The sequence below is a fragment of the Cynocephalus volans genome, chromosome 1 (assembly GCF_027409185.1).
Source record: "Cynocephalus volans isolate mCynVol1 chromosome 1, mCynVol1.pri, whole genome shotgun sequence".
Lineage (NCBI taxonomy): Eukaryota > Metazoa > Chordata > Mammalia > Dermoptera > Cynocephalidae > Cynocephalus > Cynocephalus volans.
Genome location: NC_084460.1, coordinates 261602367 through 261619711, shown reverse-complemented (window position 1 = coordinate 261619711; position 17345 = coordinate 261602367). Strand labels below are relative to the sequence as shown.

The 17345-nt window shown below is 32.8% G+C and overlaps 1 protein-coding gene across 7 annotated transcripts in view; it reads right to left on the bottom strand.

Moving 5' to 3' along the window:
• The window catches only part of SLC39A10 (solute carrier family 39 member 10), a 118784-nt gene that overhangs the window by 38063 nt on the left and 63376 nt on the right, over positions 1-17345 (bottom strand). For all 7 annotated transcript variants that reach the window (XR_010021568.1, XM_063077562.1, XM_063077563.1 and 4 more), the window contains 4 exons: positions 14656-15680; positions 12261-12468; positions 2419-2588; positions 195-383 (listed from right to left, as the gene is read on the bottom strand). Coding sequence is in view for 6 of the 7 variants with exons in the window: in XM_063077562.1 (XP_062933632.1) it covers positions 195-383; positions 2419-2588; positions 12261-12468; positions 14656-15669 (1581 nt within the window). In the remaining variant the exon portion in view is untranslated. The remainder of the gene's footprint in view (positions 1-194; positions 384-2418; positions 2589-12260; positions 12469-14655; positions 15681-17345) is intronic.

Here is a 17345-nt window from a genome sequence, read left to right as displayed (position 1 = left end):
TACCAAAATAAATGTAATAACGAAAAATGGCAAAGATCAAAGTCAGCTTTTCGTCTGAAGATTAACTGTTAAAAGACAGAGATTTAATACACATCAACATCATAATTAAGGAACGCATATGGCCAGAAAAAAGATTATTTTTGTTTTGAGTTTTATATATCAGAAAATGAAATAAACAGTTAAAAAATACTTACTCTTTGTTGTTTGTAGTGCTTAAACATTCTTATGCAGTGTTCGATGATAAATAGCAAGTAAATGCCTCCTAGAGCAACTAGTCCTTTCAATACAGCATCATATTCTTCCAAAAACTTCTTAGATTCATGTCCATGAGAATGTCCATGCCCATGTGCATGTTGATGACTATGATCATGACCACCCTGAGACTATTAATAATAAAGAAAACTTCTAAACATGTAATTGAAATGTCATTTTAAAATTTGAGATTATAATCTACAGTACACACAAAAAATACCTTTCAATTTTTAAAGTACTCTCCTAAATATTATCTCACTTAAAGATAAATAGTCTTCCATTTAATTTGCTTTACTCATTGTCCAGGAAGTACTACATTTCATGGTAACTCTAAAACAAAGACCACAAACTGAAATACCTATAAGAGTAAGATACGTACTACAGCAAGAGAGTTAAACTGGAATAATAGGGAATAATGGGTCCGTTGTAAATTGAAGTGAACATGACTCATGTAAATGCCAAATATTCAGTAAAAATAAAACAAAACATACAGCTTAATTCACCAGCAGGTCACCCTGTAATCTAACTCTTTCTTAGATTAATTATATTTTGTAAGATTCTTCTCTTAGAAACTATTTTAAAAAAGTGATGCTGTTGCTACCCCTGCATATAGTGTGAAGCGTGAGCAAGAGTGTATACTTAAATATGTGTGTAATTTTCTACATTTTAAAGCTTACACAAAATAAATGTATGTACAAAAAAAGTTACGTTTCAACACTGTGAAATGTACAAGTGTTACAATATTACTCCTAGAGAATTTAAGTTAGATAACTAGACTTAAGTATTTTTTCTCCTTCTAATATATTTCATTGTATTCTTTCCCTGTTATCTAGTGGTCAAGAGGAGAGATTTCTAAACATCTCAAAGAAGACTGGACCATTCAAAAAGGTAATATCTACTTTTAGTTTTTACTCTTCTTATGAAAAAAATAAGTTGAATAGCACTTTAAAACTATTCTCACTTTAACTGCTCTTATTAGGCCAAGTTCTGAAAGAAACTATTGCTGTCCTTGATGGCTGGTAGAAAGGGAAAGCAAGGGGTGGGAAGAAAGGGGGAAATAAGTACATAACATATAATGAAAAATTCATATTCACAATCTTAAGATTCATTAATCTTTTTTTCTTTTTTTAAAGGCAATGCCATACATTGCTCTACATACTAGATCTGGAATTATCAACCAAGAGTACAGAAGGAGAGAAGAGGTATACATAACACACAAATTTACTTTGTCTCCCAAATACTCCAGAAGGGACATAGTTAATATTGCAATTTTATATTTGGAAAGAAAAATCCCCATTGTTTTTCATAATTTGAAGTAAAAACAGTAATGGTGAATCAAATACTCTTAGCTGGTGACAGACAACTATCTAGCTACTTATCAGTAGGTTATAGAGCTAGCAATCTTTAGAAAGGTTAATAAGTATGGTACTAGAAGTATGGGCTTATGATCATATCATTAGAAGTATCCCCAAAGAGAAGAAAACAAGTAGTATGGCAGATGAAAAGAAAAATGCATCCATGTATAAAGAGCTAAAAGCCTAAAATACTTAACTGAGCATGTTACTACTATTTCTACTCCTGTTCAAATAAAAATACCAATGGCATAATGGCTACATGCACAATCATTGCAACACCCGTGTATATTTCTTCTAAAGGCTTGCTTTATACACCACACAGATAAATCACTGATTTTTTTTTTTTTTTTTTTTTTTTTTAAAGATGACCGGTAAGGGGATCTCAACCCTTGGCTTGGTGTTGTCAGCACCATGCTCAGCCAGTGAGCAAACCGGCCATCCCTATATAGGATCCGAACCCGTGGCCTTGGTGTTATCAGCACCGCACTCTACCGAGTCAGCCACGGGCCAGCCTAAATCACTGATTTTTAAGTATTCATTTTTCCAACTGCTAATGTAGCAAATTTTATGAGTATTTTTAAAGACTAGTGAGAGCAAAGCTGACATTACCAGTCATTGGCACTATTTAAAAACCTAATGACTCTATTTAAAAAATATTGCCATTAGAACTGCAAAAATGAAAAAATATTCATCCTATAAGCAAATAAAACAACACAAATACTAGATTAGTGTGCTACTGGCTGCATATGAAGTACCTTCTTAAGCTTAAATATTATTTTTAATTTTTTAAATGATTAAAAAGATTTCTTACATGGGGTAGTAGATGAAGAAGGGCATCTCCACTCATTGTTCCTACAGCTAGTGCAACAAGGAATGTGAGAAGAAATTTGAAGCATCCTTGGTTAATGATGGGAACCAAGATCACGCCTAGCAAGGAAAGCAGGCTAATGACAGTGATAGAAATGATACCACAAATCCATGCTGTAGGAAAGAAATTAATAGTCAACATTAGTATGACAATAAAAAACCAAAAAAACTCCAAAGAAGAATAAACATAAGACAAATGAGTCATGGAAGATAATCTTACCCATACTATGCTTTTTAAGAAGCTTTATGGTACTGCTGTGCTTAAAAACAAAACAAAACAAAAGCATGACATGTAGCCAACTTGAACACTTACAAAAAGAACTAAGAAACTCAGATCAAGTTATAAATAGCACCTTCAATGGCCCATGATATCAGAAACAGCAACCTAAAATGAATTAAGGATGTGATTCACTTTTAACACCTAGACCATAAATAAAGATTTCTCCAATGTCTAAAGGCAGAGCCACAGCAATAAAACTGACTGTTTATTTAGAGAACGTAATTATAAAACTTTCCTGTGATCATTAAAGAAAGCCAAGTATCTAGCTAATATATAATAATCTTTGTAAATCTTTCTAATACAAAGGTTAAAACTTAATATGTCAATCCAAAATGGAAATATATTCACATCAGGAGGTAACAAAAAAAATCTTATTACTTATAGCTATTCAGTCCTATTTCCCCTAATTTCCTCTTTCCTCCACACCTACTTCTAAACTCCCTTTCCTCCAACTTGGCTTTTTGCACAATTTACCACTTTTTAAAAACCTCTCTATATAACAACTGCCTCAGAACACAAGAGAAATGTTCTCACAATATGACTTGTGAAAAACACAGGTGTGGGAGGGAGGGAGAGGAATTCTGTGCACAACTCTTTATCCAAGCCATTCATAAGTAGATAAGATACCAGAAATAAATGCCAGTGGTTCAGGGGCTGTACATTTTCACTATAATTTAATGTCCTAAAATGAAATAGAAATGTTATTAGGTCTTAATAATTCTGCTTATTTTATAATCTATCTACAGAGAATTTCACGAAAGAGTAATAATTTTGTAAAGGTTTTAATCTAGCATACTATTTTTCTTTTTTCTTTTTTTTTTGTCTTTTTGTGACCGGCCGCACCGGCCATCCTTCTATAGGATCCGAACCCGCGGCGGGAGCACTGCTGCGCTCCCAGAGCCGCACTCTCCCAAGTGCGCCACGGGGTCGGCCCAGCATACTATTTTTCTAATCATATCTAATAGGACGGTAAGTCTGCTGAGGGATTTTATATTAAGTTTTGTGAGAAAGAAAAAATGTATCTCTTCATCAGGATAATTTAAAATTTTCAAAAACATACAACAGTAAATATAAGAAAGTACATGACACTAAATGCTGAACTTTATAAAACTGTATTTATCCATAGGACTTTTTAGTTACAGTATCCAATGACATTAACTCTATAGCTAAATTAGCTAAATTACACTCATTAGCTAAATTAACTCACAGAATTGAAACAATAGGTCATCTATCATTAATGGAAGCTCTGTGGTTTATCCTATATCTTAACAGATAATTACTATCATATAATAAGGGGAACCTAAGGGGGCAAAAGAAGAACCAAACACACAACCAATATTAGAGGGATGAGGATCTAGTCACTAGACCTACATGCAGTGGCTTCAATCCCTGCAAGGATTCGGGGGCAAGGAAGGAACTCAATTCCTGAGGAACCAGCACCAGGGAAAGATTCATTACAAAGGTAATATCCTGGTTAGTGTAACAGAATGTAGGAGAGAGATTCCTTCCCACTATTATCAGGAGTATAAGGCACAAGAAAATGAAGTCAAAAATCCTGTTCTAGAAAGAAAAATACATGATCAAATCACTTTTAATGGTTAACTTACTAATGATGACCAAATTACTTTCTCCCCTGTTCACAGGCAGGAGCAATAAAATCAGGGGAAGAACCTGAGGTCTCTGAAGCCTGAAGGCAGAGAAGTAGCCATAGGTACAAATTTTAGACATGAGGCATTGGAGCCAATAGTTATTGGCCAACTAAACCAACAAAGATTTGTCAAAACTACCACTGCTCTCTAGCTCCTATTATATTAGTGGAAGAAAAAGAGAGATAAAAGGAACAGTGTACTTAAAATAACAAAATAGGACAAATTGAGGTTGGTAACAAAGACATTAACCTGAAGATAAAATATGTCTCATGCAATAATACATAACTCTTCCTTTCTAAATATATTTTTCCTAAGTTTGGCAATAATCCAATCTAGATGCAATTTACCTCAAAGCAACTTCAACTAAGAACTTAGAGAAAAAAATGCACTGAACTACTTTGAAAAGCCCGTAATTCATACTCCAAGATACTCTGAAGGAGGAAAAATTATCACTGTATAGACTCACTAATGTAAATACATGTGAATGGGGATTGCCAAAACTCCAGACAAGACCCCAAATTCACAATATGTACAATGCAAACAAAGAATAAATCTTCATAGTTATTAAAAATAGAAAAGTTTATTAATCAGAATTATTTCAGCCAAAAATGCACTAGAATTAGTTGCCAAAATTACCCAATAAAAGTATTTTCTTATTTTATTACTATGCCTCAATGTCCAAGAAAACTCATATAACCAAATTAAGATGCTAAGTTAAAAATTCATGTTTGTGAAAATCTACTTGGGTAAAACTTAACCTGATTTATTCTTTTTTCTAGGATTACATTACATTCTACACTGGAAAATACATATTCACTCATTGCTGGACTTACCTATTAAGACAGTTGCAATAGAAATTAAATTTCTAAATCTTAATATAGAGAGAATATCATTAATTTGATGCAGTATACATTTGAGATGATTAACAATTTATACAATATAACTTAAGAAGATAATGAAATATTAGTATAGGAAGCATATTTAAAAATTTGAACTTATTGCATTTTAAAATTTAAGACCATATTAAAACAATATATTCTTATAAGCATACTTATAAAAATCTACTCATTAAAAAGGTTGCAAGAAAATGTGATTCTATTGCCTAATCATAAAACTAATGTTTGAAAATGAATATTATTCTAAGCAAATATCCCCCTTCTAAAATTCTCATAATAACTTTTGGCTATGGTGTTTTGAATGTGAAGAAAAGTCCAAGAAAGATTCTATGACAATATTCCCAGAAGACAATTCACAATCTCAAATGGATTTTCATCAATTAGCCAAAAACCAAGTCACCAAATGATAAATTAACCAAAATCTAATTCAGTAAAAATCAATATGTCAATATGCTAACAGATGAGATACATTATAAATGAAGATCACATGAAACTAACGAAGTGCTTACACATGAAGTTAGGAAAGAATCTCTGTGTGTGAGTTCATGTGTGCACAAATTGGTACATTTCATATTAACTACACACTCCCAGGTACAATTTCCTATGTATCAGCTATGACAGTTACATCTCTTTCTCATCCACTTGAGAAAGCAAATCTGCAAACTACAAGAAGAAATGTTTTGAACTTATGATTACAAAATCTTTGGCATCTGTGATATCTGACACCTGAAATTCGGAAAACACAAGAACACATTATAATTCCACAAAGGTAAAGGCCTTACATAAATCAATCTAGTGCGATAACACTGCCCAACTTCAAAGGTACCATTCTCACTCTATCTTTTAGGGAAAACATTTATTTAAAACGTGAATAATATTTCCTGTAGTCATTCAATGAAATGGTATTATACTGAGCTTGGAAAGCTGTCCCTCCAAAAGGGTTTGATGCATACATACATATGTATTTGTTTTTGTTTTCTTATTTATATAGCAAAATGCTTGTCAATAAACTGGTTATTGGGCAACAGCAACAAAAAGGAAAAAAAATCAAAAGAAGAATTCGCTGATGACTTCAGTGAGGAGTTCTATAAAACATTTAAGTAACTAATACCAATCCTTCTCAAACTTTTCCAAGGAAATCGAAGAGGAGGTAACACTTTCTATGCATTCTAAGAGGCCTGCATCACCCTGATACCAAAGCCAGACAAAAGGACACTACAAGAAAACTACAGACCAATAAATATCATTATGAACACAGATGCAAAAATTCTTAACAGAATACTAGCAAACTAAATTCAGCAGCATTTTAAAAGGACACTACACCATGACCAAGTAGGATTTATTCCTGGAATGCAAGGATGCTTCAACATACAAAAATCGATCAACGTAAACACCACACGTTAACAAAACAAAGGGAAAAAAACCCCTCACACTTGTCTAAATTGATGCAGAAAAATCATCTGACAAAATTCAATACACTTTCATGATAAAAACAATCAAGAAACTAGGAATAGAAGGAAACTACCTTAACATCATAACAGTCCTATATGAAAAAAGCACAGCAAACATGATAACCAATGGTGAAAGACTGAAAGCTTTTCCTCTAAGAAGAGGAATAAGGCAAGGATACCTGCTTTCACCACTGCAATTTACTAGAAGTTCTAGCCAAAGCAATTAGGCAAGAAAAAGAAATAAAAGGCATCCAAACTGGAAAGAAAGAAGTAAAATTCTGTTTGCAGATGATATCCTATATGTATTAAATCTTAAAGATTCCACAAAAATGCATTAGAACTAATAAATTATTTCAGCAAAGTAGCAGGATACAAAGGCAATACCCCCAAATCAGTTGTATTTCTATATACCAACAATAAATGCTCTGAAAAAGAAATTAAAAATCAATTTCATTTATAATAGCATTGAAAATAATAAAGTACTTAGAAATTAACTTCACCAAGAAGGTGAAAAACTTCTACAATGAAAACTACAATGTATTGCTGAAAGAAATTAAAGACAAATAAATACAAACACATACCATGTTCAACAGCAAAACAGTGCTACTATTCCCCTAAAATAAGTGTGCACTATTTATAAGCTTATATTTTCTTATTTTCAATTATTTACTGTTAATTAGAAAAAAAATTTCAGCTTTCTACACTACAAATTTAAGTGACAGTCCATTCTTCTATAAACTTGTAAATCTTCTTCAAGGAAAATAACAATCCTTTAGATCTATGAGAAGAAATGTGAGGTTGTTTTGAATTTACTGTCCTTGAAATACTTTTCCATGCTATTGAAATATTTATTTTTAGAATTTATAACATCTAAACTTCAACTTACATAAACTCTATCCTCATTTCCAAGGCGTTGAAAAAAAACAATGCAGGTAATAAAAATGTTTTGGTTTTTAACCAAATTGTTGTGCTTTTTGAATCACAATTTATTTGGTATAAAGAGAGGGGGAAAAAATACAATAAAGGGCATCTTTTAAAAAACTTAATACCAAACTAACAATATGCAAACTACTAAACACAACTAGCAAATGTTTTCTTTATTTGTATGGAGGATACCACAGGCAATAAGAAGTGCTAAATGTCTGAAACAAGCTTCACTTATTCTGCAAATTAGGTCACTTAAAATGTGAAAGGTCTTCAAGCTTAGTTATTGACCAAGTCCCTTTCTCTCATTATCCAGAGAGAAAATGCATTTCTTTAAAAAGAAGCGCTCATCTGTGGAAACTTTCTAATTAACTTGGTTCAAAGCATGTGCAAGATGGCAGTTTTCTACACTGTTTCAGCATTTTAATTGGCAGAAAATGCTTTGCTGCCTATTCACAATCCCCCTTGGTAATTAAGCTAGGGTCAACTCTATGACTAAATGAGCCAATCTTGTGAAACAAATGATTTCTACTATACACAGTATACAGCATATTTGGTTTACACCAGTCTTTGAACAAAGTTAATGAGGTAGTAGCTGTGTCACTATGGGAGATTTATATAAAACAAGTTAACATTTCTTAATGGTGCAGCAGTCATTAAAAATAATTACTAGCAGGGCATTCTCTCTAACAATTATTAACATCTATCAGGATATAATTAATTCAAGCTGCATTTCTGCCAATGCTAATAACCACCTGCAAACAACCAATCAATATTCAGTATTAGTAACATATTTGTTTTCAAAGCAAGTACAATTTCCTGTAAGGCTTTTCAGACTGAGTAAGTTGTAACTTTCAATATCACTACATAAGCATTTGTCAACAGCTTCATTACAATATATGGATTATGGCACTATTACAACATAGACAACTCTTATTAAAAGTCATAATCCACAGCGGACATGGAAACAAAGAACTAGAATTTTTTAGAAGACTTCAAATTAAAAAAGCTATTAGTTTTAACTTTAGATAATTTTGTCAGTCTGTTTTTCCCTTGCACAGACGAGATGTATTTAATTTTAATTAAGTTTAATCTCAGCCTTAGCTTCCCCTTTTCTCCTGCCACAGTGAGAATTTATAAGCTCTTGAGAGGGACTGTGTTTTTCAAGGTGTTTGTCTACAAAGAGCAATAAAAATGAAGTTACGAAAAAAAAGACAAATTTACCTATGCCAAGATTAAAACTGAAATCTAGTTTGTGGACCCACTATCTCTGTTGATACTGATCTTACCAGACTGAACCCAGCTTGTCTACCTAGAAGACCATTCTTAGATTTTATTTTAACTGACTAATCTATACTTACAACAATACTTACATCAATACTAAACTCTCTATCACTTTCTTCCCTATGTCTGCATTATCTTTCAAAATACTACTAAACATAACTCTCCTCATTTCTCTGCCACTTAACATTTGAGCAAAGAATTCTTAAGAACTTTTTCAGCAGGAAGCAACAGAGCAGGAAGCAATAGAGCTGGCAACATAGCAGTAAAGCACAGTCCTTATGATTATAAGCTTTAGACAGAAAATGCTATAATTCATATCACAGCTTTGCTACCTGCAACTGGGCAAAGTACTTAACTTCTCTAAGCCGCCTTTCCCTCACCAAATGAATGAAAATAAAAGTGTCTTTCTCTTTGGTTTAATAAATTAAATGAACTATCTTTGTGAAAGTGTTTAGTACAGCACATGATAATGTCCCAATAAATAAAGGCAATTATGATTAATCTATTCAAAGTAATGTTCCTATTGCAAAACAGGAATTATCTAGGAGACTTACCTTGTAATGTAATGGTAGTATATCCTTTTATTTGTACTCTTTCAAGCTTTAAGAAATATCTCTATTGCAAATAAAATTCTTATATAGTGGAATTAGATATTTCTAAACATGTCTACCTTATTACTACACTATGAAATTTTTAAAAATTCTGTCCTGTCAGTCCTTTATCTTGCCAGAATTCAGCTTTTATCATACATATTATTTTAGTCATTTTAATTACTATCCTCTAGGGCCACCACACCTTGGGCATTTCAACCAGAAATTCCTTCATTATTCTAGGTTCACAGTAATTCCATCACGGTTTTGCACATGGTGAAAAAGTTTGTGAAAATCCCGTCTATTTTGATAATATTGTCAAAGTATTCTAGGCTGACTGATATATTCCTATAATGGTATTCAAAGATGCATTTTCAACAGGTGTCTTTCTCGGATTATAATTGAAAGCTTATATAGTCTACTATTAAGCAATGTACTCATTCAGTCAACATGACTGCTTGCTTTTTTCCAAAGTTCTATTTATCTTAGGTACCAGGGATACTGACATCAAAGATCTAGTTACTGTCTTTAAGCATCTGAAGTCAAATAAAAACAGAGTAATCCAATTATTATGATGTGTACTACGATGATGACATCTATAGGTATCAAGGAAGGAAAGTTAACTAAGCTCAGGATGGTCAGAGGGGATTACTCAGAGGGGCTAATCTTTGAGCTGAATCTTTGAGCAATCATAGTAGTAAGGAAGAAAAATTTCAGAGAATAGTGAGAGAAAAATAGCATAACCTATTATCAGTAGTTTGTTATGGTTAGAGCTGAGAAAAGAGGAGAGAAACAAATGGTGGGGGATAAGAATGGAAAGGTGAGTAGGCAAGGATCATACTATGGAAAGGCTTGTAGGCCAAGTGTAAAGGACTCTGAACTTTGAGAAAATATAGCATATTACCTAAAATGCATGAGAAAAAATATAGCTAGCACAACCTATCAAATCCATGTTCTCAGGGATGTAAAGAAAAATATTAGAGATATAATAAAAATAATAATAAAAATAAACAAAAGTATTAAACAATATAAAGATATATAGGAAAAATCATAAAGGTGATACCAGAATAAACTAAATTTGGAGGATAATGGTATAGGGATTAGCTGCCCAGATGTTTTCAGATATACCTAAGGGTTTGTGGGCTCTGTTACTTATTAGGCCAGGAAACTGTGAGCAAGTTACTTAATTTTTCTATGCCTCAGTTTCCTTATCTGAAAAAACAAGGATCATTTATCTCCCTCATAGGATTAGTGCTAAGATTTAGTGGGGGGGGCGGGGGAACACGTAAAACACTTAGCACACAGATAGCAAAATGGCTGAACTACATAGGTTTGAATCCCAGCACTACCACTTACTAGCTTTGAGATCTTGGGAAAGTTACCGGGAAGAATAACATTACCCATCTCATTGTTCTGGGGTGCAAATGAACTGAGTTTAGAACAGTGCCTGCAATATGTGTTCGTTAAGTAAATAAAATAAAAAATTATGTATTAACTAAATGTTAGCTATCACAAAAAAAAAAAAAAAACTGTCAGAGAATTTCACTTGTATTTTAGAAAGATAAATCTAGTTTAATTGTTTAAGGATGTCTTGCATGGGAACAAGAACACAGGCAAGAATGGTTATGATGTTATTTCAACAATCCAATAAAGAATCAAGAAGCACTTGAACTAAGCTCATGATGGAGTGGGTGGAGTTAGAAGATATTTAAGAGAGAAACTCAATGAGACTTTAACTGATTATACAGGGGAAAAAAAAGAAAAGAAGAACAAATAAGAGAAAAAAAATGTCAAAGACTTCTAGATTTTGTATGTGTGTGTATATATATATATATAATATATATAATATATTGTGTGTGTATATATTGTGTGTATATATATACATACATTAAGACATCCTTAAGCAATTAAACTAGATTTATCTTTCTAAAATACAAGTGAGATTCTTTGACAGTTTTTTTTTACTAATAGCTAACATTTAGTTAATACATAATTTTTTATTTTATTTACTTAACAAACACATTGCATGCAGTGTTCTAAACTCAATATAATATATACATTTCATATACATATTAAAAAAAACTATAATGGCATTTGGGATCCAATAAGAGGTATATACTTTGTGTGGAATAGAAGTCCTGAAATATTAATTGGGAGGTACGTGTGAACATCAAGGTGGAACTATCTAACCAACTGGACATGATATCAAAGAGCCAAAGAAAAGTTTGAAAATAGTAATGGCTTTACCCTAGTTGAAGCTCTCTAAAAGTAACCATGATGAAGTTCATGTACAGCCATCGGGCATTTCTGAGACACTCCTACACTTAACCACACTAGCTACCCTTTTTACTTCTTTAAAATTTAATAATCTTTGCTTCTGATCAGAGGCCCCCAACCCTGCTAAATGTTAAGTAATTATAACACCTAATGACTTAAATTAGGGGCTCCATTATCTACGTGTGCTCATCAAGGACCCATTTATCACAAACCTGTATTTCCTCTTTAATCTAGTTCTCTATCCATACCAAACATTCCTCCAGAATGCCAGAAGAGATAATTGTGCTTCCTGTCTTCCCCCAATCATTTTAAGCATGCATATCTAAACCTAATTAAAGTCTGACACCAACATTTGGGAATTACTTTCTAATTCAACTACAGTTTAAAAAATAAGTACAGGTACTATATTAAGGAGAGCAAACTTAAATCTCTTACCTGATGCTCCTATATTTGCCTTATCTTCAGGAACCAGATTTTTATCTTTATTTAAATCTTCAACTAAAAGTTTGTCAAAATGTTCAATACAAAGTCTGCTATCAATTTGATACAACAATGCAGGGCACAGGTCTGTAAATAGTTCATGTGAAATGGAAGAGTTGGCACCATGACCATAGTATTTTAACAACTGAGTGACGTTCAAACACTGAAAAGAAATTCATAAAAAAAATTAAGTAAATGAGTATCTTTAAAAAGATTATGTTAAAAAATAACTGTATAATAAAAAAACCGCTAAATATTACTTGAAAATAACCTGTAATACACAGACATCTATTACAAATAAAACTTTTTAAAAGGAATTTATGATGGGGGTACATTCAACTAGATCACACAAGACCTTTTACAGATTTTAATTATTTTTCCACTCCAGCACATGAAAGATAATGACTTTTTGCTGTTGATGAGTCACAACTATATCCCCAAGATTCTCATGGGAGGAAGAGAAAAATCATTTCCCTATCAAATTGCAATTATCAGTGACTCAAGATTATTTGTGAAATAGTGTTAGACTTAGCGTACTTTAATGACATATTAAAATATACCATAATACAGACATATTCATTGCCAAAGGCAATCCAAAAGAATACTGTATTGGGAAATCAAGCCCAATGTCGGCTGAGGGAGATAAAACTGGAAGATGAAAAAAAGACAGCTTCATTCACTGGTACTTTAAAAACAAAACAAAACAAAACCAAGCAGAAAACAAACAGCAAACAAGTTTGGAACTATCAAATAGTAAAAACAAATATCTAAAATTAAGACAACGGAGGAGGCTGACCAGTTAGCTCAGTTGATTAGCGCACAGCCTTATAACACCAAGCTCACAAGTTCAGATCCTTGTACCAGTCAGCTGCCAGAAAATAAAACTTTCTTAAAAATTATTTATTTATTGATTTAAGTTTATTTATTTAGGCAAAGGAGATGTCGCTGCCCCTTTTTACATATATCCACTCCAGTTGCATGCCTGTTTATCAACTTGCTACCTCACTATATGATTTTATCTATGGCACAAAAAGCATATCAAAATACATACAAAATCAAAGCCTCCAAAATAAACACAAATTATTTTTCTCAGGTTTTATTGACCACATGGTACTAACCTGTTCAATACATAAAATCTTTTCGGAAATGCTGAGAGAATTCCCAGCATGCATCAGACCTGTGAGGATACTGATAACAAGTCAGATCAAGCAGACCTCACAGGTCTGATACAAAAGAGTAACAGATCAGATGATGCAGACTTCACAGATCTGATAGAAAAGAGTAAACATGAGTAATAAGATCTAGTTATTACTAACAAAAGATTCTAGGATATTATCCATAGTAACAAAGGCACATTTCTAGGATCTTAATATATGTTATTTTAAAATCAGTGCTTATAAGAGCTGATAATTTATCCAGTGAAGAAAAACAAAGATGCAAAATATATCTCAATGACAGTGATAAAAATAGCAAAGGGTAGAGTCACTTCCTACATTTGATGGTTCTGCTTCCTATGTATATACACAACAAATAAATGCAACAAATTTTTCTAAACTTTTAGTAAGAGCGCTAAAAATTAGAATAAGCAAGGGTGTGGATATACTTTTAATGAAACCAAAATAAATGTGCTTAAGATGAATTGTTTTATTATTTATTACATATCCTTTATTTTTCTTTCTGTTTTTTCCAAATACTGTAATAAAACGTATGGTGCCTACCACATGTGCAAAATACCTGACTTTGGAGCTAGATCAATGACTGGAAACCATTCAATAAATTAATAATTATGAAGAAGAGACTGCTCTAATTACTTCTCAAGAGGAGAGGCTGAATCAGAAGAAATAAGGTTTTAATTTTCAAATATCTAGAAACCAGCTAACATAACAACAGTGAAAACTAACTTGGGGAATTAAACAATTCATGAGCAAGACAGTAAAATAAAGAATTAAAATACAGAACATATTTTCTAACAACATTTAAACATTTAGGTTTAAGGAACCCAAATTTGAGAATATAAGAATACAAGTGAAAATCCAGATAAAAAACCTTTATATTGAGTTTGATTCTTTAATATATTTTGTTCAAGAATGCTACCTGATGTGCCTTATGTGAACATAATTTTTTAAATAGAAATATAATTTTTTTTATTTTTTGGCAGCTGGCTGGTAAGGGGATCCGAACCCTTGACCTTCGTGTTATAACACTGCACTCTAACCAACTGAGCTAACCAGCTAGCCCCCTGAAAATATTTTTAAATAGGATTGACTATTCTGTTACCCTATCTTTATCTAAAATGCTCCACAATTATTTGAGAATTACAGCACAACCACACATATCTTTTTATACTTACTTCATGTTGACGGTCATTTTCATTATGATCTTTGTGACTAGCAGCTGAATAAATTGCACTTTTTTTAACATGTGGTGCTTCTCGCTTTCTAGTATGTCGAAGTTCACCTTCATTATCAGGATCAAGATCTTGGTGTCCATGACCAGGATCATGACCATTATGTTCTGGAAGATGTCCATGAGAATGACCTGGATTATGTACACGATCAGGTTTATGGACCCGATTATGTTCATACTGTTCACCCCGATCATGGTTAGGGGGAAAACCTGGTGTAATAACCTCAGAATTTTCATTACTTTTTTTCCCTTTTTTCTTCTTCTTTCCCTTTGGTAGCTTAACATCAGATTGTTCCTGTGTTTTATTGGTCTCTGTTGAAGGTTCATGGCTAGGCTCCCCACGCTCACTGGGAGTAATGGAATCATTATGAAAATGGCGAGTAGTGTTATGATCAAGGCGATGATGCAAATGATGGTGATGACGTAAGTGATGATTACGGTCATGCGTATGTTTATCATCAGATTTTACAGACACTTCAATTGTATCTTTCTCTGGATCACATTTATGATTTCTTTTTGTTGATACACTGGTCACAGTTTGATTTTCTGAATTTAAATGATTATGGGAATGCTGGTGGTTATGTGAGTGAAAATGTTTTCCCTCTTGAACTGCCAAAATATCTAAGTGAGAAACATGATCGTGGCCAAGATCCTCATGATTAATCTCAACTACTCTTATCTCTCCAAGGCCCAAGTTAGTTAAAAGTTTCTCCAAACCAAAAAAGGATAATCTTCCATTTTCACCATAACGATCAAAAAGTTTTTCAATATAGTACTTTTTTTCATTTTCAGCATTCGGCACTGAAAGCTTGCTTGGCTCCAATTCTGTCATTCCATGATGGTGTCTGTGAAGCTCTTCAGGGCCATGGTCATGTTCTTCATGGCAGTGGTTGCAATGATGGAAAATAAATGTCAGCAAACAAATGAGGCAAAATTTTGTGTGCATATGTACCTTCATTTCTATTTTTCCTAGAGGAAATTTAAAAAGAGAGAAAAACATTAGTTTATACCAAGGCACATTCAAAATAACCAAATTCTCTAGCAAGAATAGGTATTTCTCAAAGGAAGATATATATGAATGGCCAACAGACACATGAAAAAATGCTCAACATCACTCAGAATTCAGGAAATGCAAATCAAAACCACTTTGAGATACCATCTCGCTCCAGTTATGATGGCTAATATCCAAAAAACTGAGAATGATAAATGCTGGCAAGGTTGCAGAGGAAAAGTAACTCTAATACACTGTTGGTGGGACTGCAAAATGGTGCAGCCTTTATGGAAAATGGTATGGAGGTTCCTTAAACAATTACAGATAGATCTACTATATGACCCAGCAATTCCACTGCTGGGAATATACCCAGAGGCATGGAAATCATCATGCTGAAGGGATACCTATACCCCCATGCTCATTGCAGCACTATTTACAATAGCCAAGAGTTAGAACCAGCCCAAATGTCTATCATCAGATGAATGGATAAGGAAACTGTGGTATATCTACACAATGGAAAACTACTCAGCTATAAAAAATAAAATACTACCATTCACAACAACATGGATGGACTTAGAGAAAATTAAATTAAGTGAAACAAATCAGGCACAGAAAGAGAAATACCACATTCTCACTTATTTTGGGGAGCTAAAAATAAATAAATAAGTAAATATACAAACAAATAAATGGTAGTGGGGGAAGAAGACACAACAATCACAACAATTCCTTGAACATGTTAAGTGAGCAGATATGATGTAGTTGCGGGGAGGGGCGAGAGAGAAGGGGGAGAGGAACGGGTCAAGGGCTATGAAAATCAACTACAATGTATATTGAGAAGTTAAAAAAAAAATTCTCTAGCAATTGCCAATCCACTGAGCAAATGTTTTACCCCATTTCTTTCATGGCTATGAATCATTCTCTTTCCAATTCCCTATAAAAATGACCCCTTTTAATAAAACAAAACGGTGTACAGCCCTTTGAATTAATACAAATTGCTCAAGATTCAACCTCAAGACTACTTACTCCTTTTAAACAAAACATATTAAGAATCTACACATTTATACAGGAACTGTTGGTTTCCTTCCTACCTGGTCCTTTACAGAAACTTTGCTAATCCCTGGCCTTGAGGACTGGGTCAGTGCAATAAGGCAAGAAGAAATAAAGTGATGAAATAAAATGTGTAAGAATCAGAAAAAAAATAAAGCTTATTATTCACAAATGACAGAATTGGGCACACAAAAAAAATCCAAAATAATTTACAAGAATCAATAAGTTAATTTTAGTATAGTTGTAAATGTAAGGACAATAGCCTGAAATCCAATGTATTTCTATATGCCAGTAATAATTAGAAAATAAACTTTAAAAAATACCATTTATAGTAGCAAATAAAAAGCTAGAAATAAATCTAACAAAAGATGTGCAAGACCTTTATACTGAAAAGGATCATACATTCTTGAGAGAAATGAAAGGCCTAAATAAATGGATGGCTATATCATGTTTATAACTGGATGAGCTATAGATCCAATACAATCTAATCAAAATCCTAGAAGCAATTTTGTGAAAACTGATGATCTATTTTTAATATTTATGTGGAGACAGAAAGGGCCAAGAATAGCCAAGACACCCTTGAAGAACTACACATG